Source organism: Austrofundulus limnaeus, unplaced genomic scaffold (assembly GCF_001266775.1).
Source record: "Austrofundulus limnaeus strain Quisiro unplaced genomic scaffold, Austrofundulus_limnaeus-1.0 Scaffold218, whole genome shotgun sequence".
NCBI classification, from domain to species: domain Eukaryota; kingdom Metazoa; phylum Chordata; class Actinopteri; order Cyprinodontiformes; family Rivulidae; genus Austrofundulus; species Austrofundulus limnaeus.
Genome location: NW_013952620.1, coordinates 652,350 through 665,384, shown reverse-complemented (window position 1 = coordinate 665,384; position 13,035 = coordinate 652,350). Strand labels below are relative to the sequence as shown.

Genomic DNA, 13,035 nt, shown 5'->3' with positions numbered 1-13,035 from the left:
CTGCTTTAGAGTCCAGTGATAACTTCAAGTTTGTTTATGAAAATGTGTTCTGCTTCAGCTTTATTTGGTAGCTATGCTAACAGCTAAAAGAGACATGAACTTTTAGCATTGTGGGCAAAGGAAAATATACCCAAATGTTCAGTTATAATCTACTGTCAGTGTGTGGTGAGTAAAGGCCTCAAGGTGATGTACAAAAATATAAACTGAGAAAGGTTGGATTTTCCAGCAACATGAGAGCAAAGACCTCTGACTGCAGTTATTTGCTCCATTTACAAGAGCAAAGGTCACCACCAAATCACTGTATTTTACTGAGGATCACTAGGGTTCAACTTTATAAACTTAAAATGTCGTTTAGAATCTAATCCCAAGTCAGTTTGACATTTTCCGTTCACATGTCCAGAACATGTCTCAGGTGGCCCAAGCAAAGTGACCCCAATGCCTCTCAGAAGGGAAAGGACGGAGAGGTTTGAACTTACCGTTTTTAAAATTTGAAGTTAAATGAAAAGCACTAACATCTTTTTTTAACAGTTATTGTTAGATTTCTGGATACGCACCCGAGTGTCCCCTTCAGGTGCCAGTGGATCGGTCATCCAGGAGCCGAACCTGGATCCAGACGTCTTGATGGTGATGGGGTCGCTGATGCTCGTCAGCTTGCCACATGCTGCACAGAGAGAAGGGGAGGAAGCAAAAACCTTTCAAATCCAAACTCTGATGGATTGGAATTGCTGCTTTTTAATTTAAAACTAAACGATTTAGCTTGATGGATGGGGGGGGGGGGGGGGTGTTGTACTCAGTGAGAGGTGCTTATTATTCAGTTTACACCATCTAATGACTGTTTCACGCTCAGATTGTGGTGAAGTGAGAAAAGTGAAAAGTAGGACAGGGAGAGGCTTTCAGTTCCTTCGAGTTGAGCCGTAGTGCTAATTAGCGTTGATTTGGGTGTTAATGAAAACGTGACAAAGCTAGCGCTGGTCTTTGTGTCCCTCCAGACAGACCGGGTCCAAAAACATGACCTGATTAAATTTCTTTATACATCTAGTTTTGATTTTTACATGATTTGCACACAGAAAAGGCAGTTTTATTAAAGCAGATGGATGGAGTGAATGTTGCTAATTAGGCCGGTCTGTGACGGCTGCTCATTTAAAGGTTGAATTAGTCTCTTTTCTCTGTAGAGCTTTTCATCCATTAGTCCTTTATCTCTCCTGGTCCTCATTGTTGTGGAATAGCAGACTGCTTTGTGCTCAAACAATAAGGATTAATTTTTGCTTCCCCTTTCTGTAAGCTGCTTCACGATCTCATATCTGTGTGTTTCGTAATAAAACGTGATGCTTTTCTGTTGTGCGTTGGTGTGTGTGTGTGTGTGTGTGTGTGTGTGTGTGTGTGTGTAGCATATGTCCTGCCTGTGAGTGTGTGGGCAATGCACCTCAGCTACAGCTGAGACAAACATGCTCACATGAGCTGCAGCTACCTTCTCTTACATAAACCCCAGTGGGATTAAAGTCCACATTAATACGTTGATTATTGCTTGCAGAAAGGCTAAAAGAGGGCTTTACTGTTTTTGCCTGTCTGTGTGTTCATTTCTCCATCTGTTAGCAAAATATCTCAAGAGCCAACCGATGATTTTTTATGAAACTCTCAAAAAGTAACCAATGAATGGACATGTCAACTTATTAATGTTTACAGTCAAACTAATTGAAGATGGCTGCCACAGCTTATTGACCTTACAAAAACAAAATGAGCTGTAATTCAGTCAGCTTCACAAACACTGGTTAAAAATTTGATGTGGTAGTAGCTGAGAGTCATTCAAAAAAACACATGCTTTGAGCGCTACGTTATGCTCAAGCTATTTGCCTAACATTCAGGTATTAAATATTGGGGTCAACCCACTTTGTCGGTTAGCAAAATATCTCATAATCCACAGAACAGGTTCTAATAAAACTGTCAGAAAGTAATTAATGGATGTCCATCTACAACTAATTAGGTTTTGGGGTCAACCCAGTTTAAGATGGCCATCGTAGCCAACTGAACATCTAACTTTGGTTGTAATTGAGTCAGTTTTATAAATCTTGGTCTAAAATTTGGTGGGGAAATAGAAAACATTCACAACATACAAGCACAACTTTACTCATTGTGCAAAATATTTTCCAAAAACACCTTGGCATCAATGTAGGAGTCAACCCTTTTTGTTAGCAAAATATGTCATAAATCACTACACAGAATGTACTGAAACTGTCAGAAAGTAACAATTGGTTGTATGTCTACAATTGATTACAGTTTTGAGCCTGTCCAATACAAAATGGCTGCCTCAGCTAATCGACATTAGCCAACACAAAATTACTATGACTATATTTTTACACATGTTGAGCTAAAATTTGACATCACTTACAGGACTCTGTGCTTTATGTCACATAAGGTTATTTTTAAGGTTTGAACCAAACAGCTAAAGCATCATTGTTTCACTGCATTGGGTGTTCTTATTTCTGAACCTTGGCATACGACTGTGTTTATAAAAGACCACTGCAGAGTTTAATCCTGTCAGGATCTGTGCTTTCAGTTTATTATTCAGATTTCTTTTTCTGCTTTGGTCTTTTTTGGATTTTGAGTTCATTTCTCAGTGTTTCTCTGTGTCACCATTCATTATTGCTTCTCAAGCAGTCCTTGTCCTAGCTACTCACTGTTATTTCTTTATTTTTTATTTTAGTTAATCTTTTAAGCTTTACTCATCTCAGCCTTCATTCTTGGGTTCATTTTTGCCTTCAGATGTATTGGTAACGCTTTCTTTTATGGTACCATTATTACCATGTAATTACAAGGTAATAAAAATGTAATTAAATTGTAATTACTACCTTATTACCGTGTAATTATGTGGTAATTAGGGTACAATTTTACTATGCAATTGTCTGCAGTAATGTAGCACTTACCTGGTAATGTATTACAATTCACTATGTAACACCTAAATAAGTAGAAAGTAATTTGGACAGTTTTAAAGTTATATTTTATTACAATTAACCACTAACCACAAAATTTAGTTGGATTCTTTTTGGTTATAAATATAGTGTTGAGTTACTATTGAATAGTAATTTTTTTGTAGTTAACCAATAAAGGTAGTTTTACTAACAGTAGTTATTCTTTTGTACCTTAATTACCACATAATTACATGGTAATAAGGTAGTAATTACATTTAATTACAATTTTTTGTTACCTTGAAATTACATGGTAATAAGGGTACCGTAAAAGAAAGTGTTACCAACATCTTTTGGCCCTAATGTTCTCAGTCTGAATCAGACTGAAGAACCCTAATGTGTGCTGGAGCTGATGTGGATTTAGAGAAATACCTAAATTTACAGGATTCTGTTAGTCACCCTTTGCATTGATCAAAAGGAGAGTAAATTATTGTTACAAATTGAAGAAAGTTTGTGGATTTCTAAGCATTATGTTAGTTGTGGGTTCATGATGAGTGTAACTGGTCATCATGAATGTTTAATGTTACAGAAAATAACTTCAAAGGATACTCACCTTGTCTCTTTTCTTTCCTTGCATGTTCCTCAGAGTTTAGCCTTCAACCTGATGTGTGTAATTACCACGTTTAGTGATTATAGCTGCGCCACCAAGTCATTATTGATAAAATGAAAAGAAAAACTGGGTCAAAAACTGATGCTGAGGCTGCTTGGAAGGAGAGAAACCTCCCACATTTGGGTTTTACAGATGAAATAGAAAACAGCAGCCGCATCCATCCATCACTGATTCTGTTCGCAGCAGCTCCATTTGCCTGCAGCTCTCTGTGTCTCCACTTCAACACCAGGAGATTTATTTATTTGATTATTGCCCTGCAAGCTGGCAAGTCCTTTTGATCGATGGCCATTGTGTCCGAACAGCCGCTGGGCTGTTAGTCTCTTTGGCAGCAAACAGCTTGAAGGACAGCTCTGTGGAGACTCTATTTGCTCTCTTTCACTTCACCTGCTCTTTTTCACTTCCTCCTGCTCATTACCCCCCCTCCGTCACTGGTTTACCCCCCTCCTTTACTGCTCTCTGTCTATTACTCAGTGCTAAAATTTCTGCTGCCACCTTCGCATTCTTTTCCCCTTCGCTTGTTCTTTGGATGCTAATGTGACCTTGGCCAGTTTAATGTCAGTAGTAGGAGTGTGTTGGAGGATATCTGTGCAAGGATGAATGGGAGAACTCGCTGGGTGACCTCGCCTTTAACGCATGTGATCTTGCACACACAGTGTAGTTTGGTCTCTGCTCTTGTGTCCCTGACAGCAAAGCCACAAACATGACATGTGGCATGTTCGGTAAACCGGGAGTGAAAGCACACAAGTGTTCTGGCTTTGGGCGAGAAGGTGCAACCCCTTGCCTTGCAAAGGAATATAGAATCACTATTTTCAGAGGATGCTCTTTCAAATGTTTAACTTTTTTATTAACAAAGGAATCCCAGACATGGCACAGAATGGCCTTTTTTTATCACAAACATTCTGGCATTAAGAAACATAAAAAATATAAATATATAAGTGTTGTGGTCAGTCATAGTTGCTCTTTATAAAGGAAATGAAAAAAATGGAATCACTATAGTTTTGTAGTTGTAATCTGAACCCATGCATCAGATTAAACGTGTTAATTAGTCTTTAGTTAAAAAAGAAGCTCACACCTTGAAGAGCTGCTGCTTAAAGGAGACATATCGTGCTTTTAAATCCAGCTTTTTACATATAAATAATTCAGTAAAGTGGAACTGCAATGAATTGAATTCCTCATTTTTTTTATTTTACAAACCCCTCTTCCACCTTTTGCTGAGGTGTGTCTCAGATCAACTCATTTTGGTTCATCCATCCATCCATCCATTTTCTGTACACGCTTATTCCTTTTCAGGGTTGCGTGTGTCACTGGTGCCCATATCCAGCAGTCACAGTGCGAGGGGCGGGGTACACCCTGGACAGGTCGCAAGTCCATCACAGGGCCACACATAGAGACAAACGAGACAAACAACCATTCACTCTCTCACTCACATTTAGGGACAATTTAGAGTTATCAATTAACCTAACAGTCATGTTTTTGGTCTGTGGGAGGAAGCCGGAGTACCCGGAGAGAACCCACGCATGCACGGAGAGAACATGCAAACTCTACCCAGAAAGGTCCCCAGACCGGGATTTGAACCGGTGACCTTCTTGCTGAGAGAACATTTTGGTTCATTTAAATCTAAATGAGGCATTACACATCCCAACCCCCTCCAGCTTCCATTGTTCATCTAGTTTGATAAAGTGGGTTGACGAATGAACAGAAACACTGATGTAAACAACAGAAGATTGGCCATCCAGCTTACAGAGTGAGACCCAGAGAGAAGGGAGGATAAAGACGTCAAATTTGTACTTGGTAAATCCAGACCTTATTAGGCAGTTCCATTGCAAAAAAAATGATGTAGTAGTTGAGAAAATGTCATAGAAAAGTGAATGGGTTGAAATAAAGGTATCTTTGCAGCACTTGCAGAGACAAAATTCTACTTTTCTGCACTCCTGGAAGACTCCAAGTATTAGGGGTGTCCCGATCTGATATTGATATCGTATATTGGTTCGATATCAGCCAAAAAATGAGTATCGGAGTTTATCGGCCTGCATAAAAAATCTCCAATAAAAACGTTCCGATATAAGCAGTCCAATCCAGCAGTCCACTGACTCCGCTCCAGCTTCTCTATCCAGCAGCGCTTGGCTCCAGCATGCAGAGCCCACGTGATCACAACAACATGCATACATGGCAACCTCTTTGGACGTTTATCTGTATAAAGAGCCCTAAAAATCCATAAATTTGGCAAAAAATCGGTACAACTCGCACCCGCGGGAGAAACAGGGGGGGGGGGGGGTCTGCTGCGGACATGAAAGCGCCTGCTGTGAAGAGGGAGGAAAGGAGAGAGGAAAATGTAAATTATTTCTAGCGGCAGAACAGGTTGGAAGATGGCTGTTTGATGTTATTTATTGTTTTTTTAAATCATCCTATAGGCTCTGACATGTTAGATAATTTTGAAAACGAAGTTTTTGAAATATCCGTAAGACTTGAAAAAATCCGTGAGATTGCTCTATACGTCTGTATAGGTGCCTGCAAAATGACGTAAAATCCTTATAACTTACAGACAATCCGTACAAGTTGACATGTATGAACATGCTGCGCTAACAAAGTAGCTAGCAGTAGGAGCGATGTCTGTAGTACTTTTTATTTTTTACCATAAACAGAATTGAAGCTAAGTGAAAAATTGTCATGCACAAGTTTTCTGGGAGGGAACAGAACCGTGTACGTTTTAAACCGGAGAGACAACCACTCTCCACCCATGCAGTAGCTATGTGGTTCGGCTCAGCTCGGCTTCCATGCAGTGTGTCTCCATGGTTCCAGTTTCAGAACCTCCTCTCCGGTCTGGTCGGTGGTTCTAAGCGGGCAGAAGTGAGTACAGCACGCTTACGGTTTTGAAATCAGCAGAATGCTGCCTGTGGATTAACTCTGGGATTGACTGACAGAAGAAAGGAGAGCGCAGCTTTTGTTTTGAAATACGAGTGCGACATGACGAGAGCAGTGATTAAAAACTGCTCCCTGCAGGAGCCAGAGTCTAATCTCCACATGTTGCTTGGAGTGTAGAAAGTGGAAATGCAGCGTAAGAAAGGTAGCTATCAATTTAATTAACTGACTAAATCTTACTATTTATTTTTTGCTCTTGTTATTAGTGATGTTTAATCTGTTTACACACTTGTTTTAGTGAAGATTAAGTGCAATGATCACATTGTTTTGGGCACAGTCAGTAAAATTGGAGATGTGAACACTTAACTTTGAACAGTTGGACATTGGACAATAAAGTGTGGTTTTGTTTTGTCCCCACCTTCAGTTTTTCCCATCATAAAGCAGCACTAGGCTAACAGATAGTAAAAAATAATAATAGTTGGAGGGATTTTTAATTGTTGTTTTACACTTTAAGTACATTTTGTTTTTATTATGTTTTATTTTTCAGGGTCTTCTAATATATTTTATCAGTTTAAAATGTTTGTGACCCATTGGTTAAAATAAATGGGTCAGTTTTTATCATTCACACTTTTTTTCACTGTTTGACTTGACTAAGAACTTTTCTAAGTTTTCACACTACAAAACAGGTAAAAATGTGATTCGTGCAGATATGGTATCGGGTCAATATCGGTATTGGTCAAAATTGGTATCCGCCAATTCTCAAAGTTGCCATATCGGTATCGTATTGGAAGTGAAAAAGTTGAATTGGGACACCCCAACCAAGTATACAACAAAATGCCTTTACTAGCTAAAAAAAGAGGATTTGCATGATACAGTATGTCCCATTTAAACCAGACTGACATAAATCATGGCTCCAACACCAGAGTGGTCAGTTGAAACAAAGAGAGAAATATGAAGCCTTTAAATAAGGTAATTAGCAGAATTTTATAAAAGATGTTGACTCTTTTCAGTCAGCTGGGTCTAAATTTTCTTTGTTCAGATAAAACGAGGTTATAAAAGGGAAGCATATCGGTCAACCACGGAGGAAATGGAAGTGTCAGCAAAGTAAATAAATGAAAAATGAAAGTAATATCTTGATAACATAAAACTAACAATAAAACAAATGAAAAACAAGTGGAAACTGGAGTCAATATCTGTTAACGAACTGTAAGAAATCGCCTAAAATGGGATTTACAAACAGAAAAGTCAAACCAAAGCCACCGTTTACATGCAAACAGAAAAGAACAAGGGGACAGTTGGTTAAAGAAAAACAGTCATGGACCCCTGCAGGTGACTGGTTGAAGGTGTCATTTCAGGTAAAAACATGGGGGTGGGGTGTCATTAAATCCTCAAGTCTACTTTGAAATTTTAGACATATTTTTCTTATTCCATCAGTTGAAAAGATGTTTGGTGAAGACAAAATTATTCTTTCAAGACGGTAACTATGACATCAGCAAAAAGAAGAGTCAGAGTGATACTGTTTGTTTGTGGTTCATGTCTCAGAAAATTCAAGCTGGGAAAGAAGCCAGAGGTGGAACAAAAACGTGGAGCCGGTGCCATATTTTTTATGATACCATTTTTTTCCTCAGAATTGAGTCATTCTAAATTATTTTTCTCTATTAGATCAAAAAAAAAAAAGCAATTATGACTGACTACAAAAGATATTTATTTTTTATTTTTTCCCAGAAGGTTGGAATAAAAAAAAAGCTTTGTGGCATGTCTGTGATTTATTATTTTGACACAAATTTAAACAACATCCTCCAGAAGTGGGGATTTCATACTTTTTGCCAGTAGTTGTAGTTTGTAGGGAAAAAAAGGATATTGGTGTAAAATAGAACATGAGCAGCTGGGGTGCTGAGATATTGCCTCTTTTCTTGTGGATAAATTGAATTTAACTCCAGTGAACAGAAGCCAATGTGGCCAAAAGTGTTTCCAAGTGTCTGTCATCTTGTGCTGTGAATGACTTGAAACAGGGACACAATATACCCGTGATGTGCCGAGCGTAAGTGTAATGGATCTGAGTCACGGTGTGGGCGTGCATGTTTTAGCACTGAGGGCTGTGACAGAGGTGTGAAGAGACTGAGACAGGGGCTAAAAGCAAAGACATCAAACTGCTGCAGATCTCTTCATCTGAGCCAGCAGAATCATTGCATGCCTCTGGAAGGCAAAAGGTGAGCAATATTAATAATTACAAGTATGTTGTTCATGTTTGTGGGTATCTGTTACCAAAATACCTCATAAACCACTGGATGACTTTTAAAGAAAAGTAACCATTGGATGTACAGGGGTTAGACAATGAAACTGAAACTGGGAGGTTTCATGACTAAATTGGACCAGCCTGTTGGCCAAGCTTCATTAATTGCACATTGCACCAGTAAGAGCAGAGTGAAGATTCAATTAGCAGGGTAAGAGCACAGTTTTGCTCAAAATATTGCAATGCACACATTATGTGTGACATACCAGAGTTCAAAAGAGGACAAATTGCTGGTGCATCTGTGACCAAGACAGCAAGTCTTTGTGACTTATCAAGAGCCACAGTATCCAGGCTAATGTCAGCATACCACCAAGAAGGACCAACCACATTCAACAGGATTAACTGTGGACACAAGTGGAAGCTGTCTGAAAGGGATGTTATGGGGGTGTTTCAGTTTCTTTGTCTAACCCCTGTACATCTACAATTGATTAACTTTGAGAGTCAATTCAAGATGGATGCTAAAACCAACCAACAACTTAAAAATGGCTAAAACTCAGTCAATTTTAGAGAAACTGACTTAACGTTTGGTGTGCTGGTAGCTAAGATGGAACCTCTGGATGAACAACTGTATCATGTTATGAGTGATTGCAAAAAGTATTTCATTTTTGTATATGAAAAAGTTATTATGACTATTTACTAAAAAAATACATTTCATTTTGACTAAGGTTTGCATGTTATGCCTCCTGAACAGGGCAATCAAGCAGATGTGGATCACAAAACCTTCTTCAGTGATTGAGCCTGGAGTTCATGCACGCTCCGATCACAGGCACGTCCTGGAAGATGATTGGCTTGTGGGTCAGAATCTGCATGAAAGATGAGTCCCCGTGTAGATCTACACCCTGATCTGTATATCACTTCTGCAACAACTTCTGCAGACTCGTTGTCCTCGGCTGAACTTGTGATCTGCCAAAGCATTTCAAAACTGCTACAGAGAAAATTCTCTTGTTAAATTATTTATTCATTTTTCTTTTTTGAGAGTTCAACACAATCCCAACACAAAAGTGCCAACAGATTGTGCAATGATTTTTATTTCAAATTTTACATAAATTATTTTGAGTCATCAGCACCATGAATAATAGACACATTTTAGGAAATAACCATTGGATGTGCCTTTATAACTAACTTTTAACTTAACACAACTTTTGAAGGCCAAACCAATTTAAGATAGCAAAGTCATCTGACATAAAAATGGTAATGATTTAGTCAATTATCTAAATATTGTGCAAAAATTAACTACAGTATGCATGTAGCTTTACAACACATACTCTGCTGTTTATTGTGTGAGATTTTTGCTTGAAATTTTAGCAATAAATGTTGGAATCTGGGTTGTCTGTTATGGAAAAAATGGAACACTAGATAAATTTTAATGAAATCTAAGAAAGTAATTATTGACAGTATATCTACAACTGTTAAATATTCAGAGCTAATCCTATTTAATGTGGCTGCGACAGCCAACTGATCTTAGCAAAAACAACAATGTCTATAATTCCGTCAGTTTTACAAATACTGAGCTAAAAGTTAATGTTGATATAGCTGCAAGTCTTTTAAAAGCACGCTGAACTGAGTGAACCGAGATCTCACAAAGCATTATTTTTAAAGGCACAGTGTGTAGGATTTGTTGTTTTCAGCGACATCTAGTGGTTGAGTGGTTGAATCATCCTCCCTGGTCCTCCCCCCACCCCCACCCCCGCTTCCAAATGCAAAGGAGTTGCTACGGTGTCTCTCAGGTGTCAAAAACCTTTGATAATTCCAACCGCGATGTCTACCAGCAGCTTCAGGGCTAGTGATGTTTCAAGTGGTAAGATTATGAGCTTTAATAAGTAAAATTATCCCAGCTACAATGACAGACAACAAATATTACATTTATAGTATTACAACTAAAACCGTTTTTGACGCTGCCACCGCAATTTGTCCTTCATGAGCCTTCGTAGACAAGATGGCCTGTAGTGGCGACCCACGACCATGGAGATATAAACAGCTTTTTATAAGATAAAAATAATAAAACAAGATCTTTGTCTGCAATGATTAGACATGTTTTTTATTATTGTCATTGGTGATTATCTCAATTTCGGCTAAAAGAATTGACAAAATCCTACATACTGTGCCTTTAAAGTTTGGCCAAACTGATACAGTTCCTACGATGGAGTATTAGGGACACACAACGAGATTTTTTTTTAAATTATCATTACGAGATTAAAGTCATAATTTTACGAGAATAAAGTCATAATTTACGAGATCGTAATATCACGAGAAAAAACGTCATAATTATGACGTGTCTATTTCCCGTTCCTCATCTCCTCCTTTTTTTCCTCACACTTGCTGTGTACAGCCTTTTGTGTATGTTTATAAAGTAGTCAGTGGTGACTCCGGGTACTGTTAGATTTATATGATTTCATCCAAAATTAGCTACGTGACGACTAAATCCGTCAATGCATCCATTAATTACAACACGGCTTCAGTTTATAGTCATTTGCATAATTTCCAAGTCATGCAACTGATAATTTGATGCTAATGTGCTAAAATATTAACTATTTATTTTTAGCAATACTAAAGAACAACTTGACAAGTTGCTCAACATTCCTCATTTTAATGCAGTGATAACTGCATGCTTTTTTATGTAAAGGCTACAATATTATGAATTTAATATTATGACTTCAAACTCGTAATATTACGACTTCATTCTCATAATATTATGACTTTATTTTTATATGACATTAACGTCGTAATATTATGACTTTATTCTCGTAATTTAAAAAAAAACTTGTTGTGTGGCCCTAATACTCCGTCGTAAGTTCCATCATTTCTCAACAAAAAGTATATTTTATCTAAAACTATGTCATGAAAGGTGGTGGGCAATGTCTTATCCAAGAAATGTTTTTCCTTAAATTATTATACACAGAAGATTGATGTAAATTTTACATTAAATAGCCTTTCAGTTCTGAATAAAAACAAAAAGATGTGAAAACTCTGAAAACGATAATGTAACATAAAGTCTGTACATAATGTTGGCTGACCTCTGATAAACACACAGCAGTGTGTTTCTTAATCCACCACTGGTGATCAATCAGCTGTCTGAGCTGAGCAGACTGGACCTGTTTGGAAACGGGAACCAGAACTGAGGGGTGGTGTTATGGAGTTGGAGAAAACTGTTAAGCTTACTGAAATAAACTTGTAATTATGATTGAATAAATGAGCCAGATTTGTTTTTTGTTTGTTTGTTTTTTTACAAAAGTTGGATCATTTTGACTGTTTTGTTGCAGAAACGTGTTAAAATGTATTAATTATGTAAATGCATTTCTATTTTATTCAATTTGGAATTGGTTGATTTTGAAATGATAAAATTAAGGAAATGAAGTCTGGTATTGGATGTGCAGGAAAGGAACTTTAAGTTTGACAGATAAGATGTTTCATTCTGTTCTCTTCAGGAACTGCTGGAGCATCAGATCCACACAGGTTGCTCTGTATTATATAAATGTTCCTAAAGATCTCTTTCTGGCCTGTTTGAACTTGCTGAGTCGGTGTTTGTGCATGCGTGTGTTTGAAGCATAGTGTGTGCCAACAGCTTTCTGTGCCTACCTAATTTTTGCATGCATGCTCGGAGTCTCTCCTCAAGATTTGACACTCTGTTGTGGAGCTCCTCGTAGTCATAGGCCCCCATCTCTTCTTGTAGCTCGTTTAGAACTGACGTCAGATTTCGGACCTCCTCCTTAAATTGCAATACCAATTTGGCATCGGCTTTGTACTCCACCAACACTGGTATCAATGGTCTAAGCTCCTCCATTTTCGCTTTTATGGCCTGAAAGGATTAGAATAAGCTCGGTTGAGTGTCAAGCGCGACAGAAGGAGACCCACTGTCCAGAAAGGAAAGAAAAAGAAAAAAAGGAAGGACCTGTCTAAGCCTGACTACTCTATCTCTTCCCTGCTTCTTCCCTTTTTGTGTCCATGTTCAGTGTTTGTGTTTTTTTTGTTTTTGTCTGTGCAAGTGTGTGTCTGAGCAAACAAACCCAGAGAGAACTCTCCACCCGCTGGACGAGCCGAGCAGGAGGCTCCGACCCGGCACTGAGCAGCCGTTAAGAAGCAAGCCCACGGTACACGGACAACAATTGGGAAAGCTCTTTATTGGTCATCATCGTTCAAAATGCAACATCGTATTAAGGGTTACATGCTTTTACATGTCACACACAACAAAGTGTCTCGAATTATACGACTATAGCTGTACGCAAAGGTTTGCTGAGTAACCAAATATGCATAGACAAAAGCCAGGAAAAAGGCAAATCAAAATGAGTAACACCAATTAATAATAATAATAA

At 38.2% G+C, this 13,035-nt stretch overlaps 1 protein-coding gene across 1 annotated transcript in view; it reads right to left on the bottom strand.

Moving 5' to 3' along the window:
* The window catches only part of olfm1b (olfactomedin 1b), a 27,194-nt gene that overhangs the window by 5,611 nt on the left and 8,548 nt on the right, over positions 1-13,035 (bottom strand). The window contains exons 4-5 of the mRNA XM_014019371.1: positions 12,302-12,521; positions 555-661 (exon numbers count right to left, since the gene is read on the bottom strand). Coding sequence (XP_013874825.1) covers positions 555-661; positions 12,302-12,521 — 327 coding nt within the window. The remainder of the gene's footprint in view (positions 1-554; positions 662-12,301; positions 12,522-13,035) is intronic.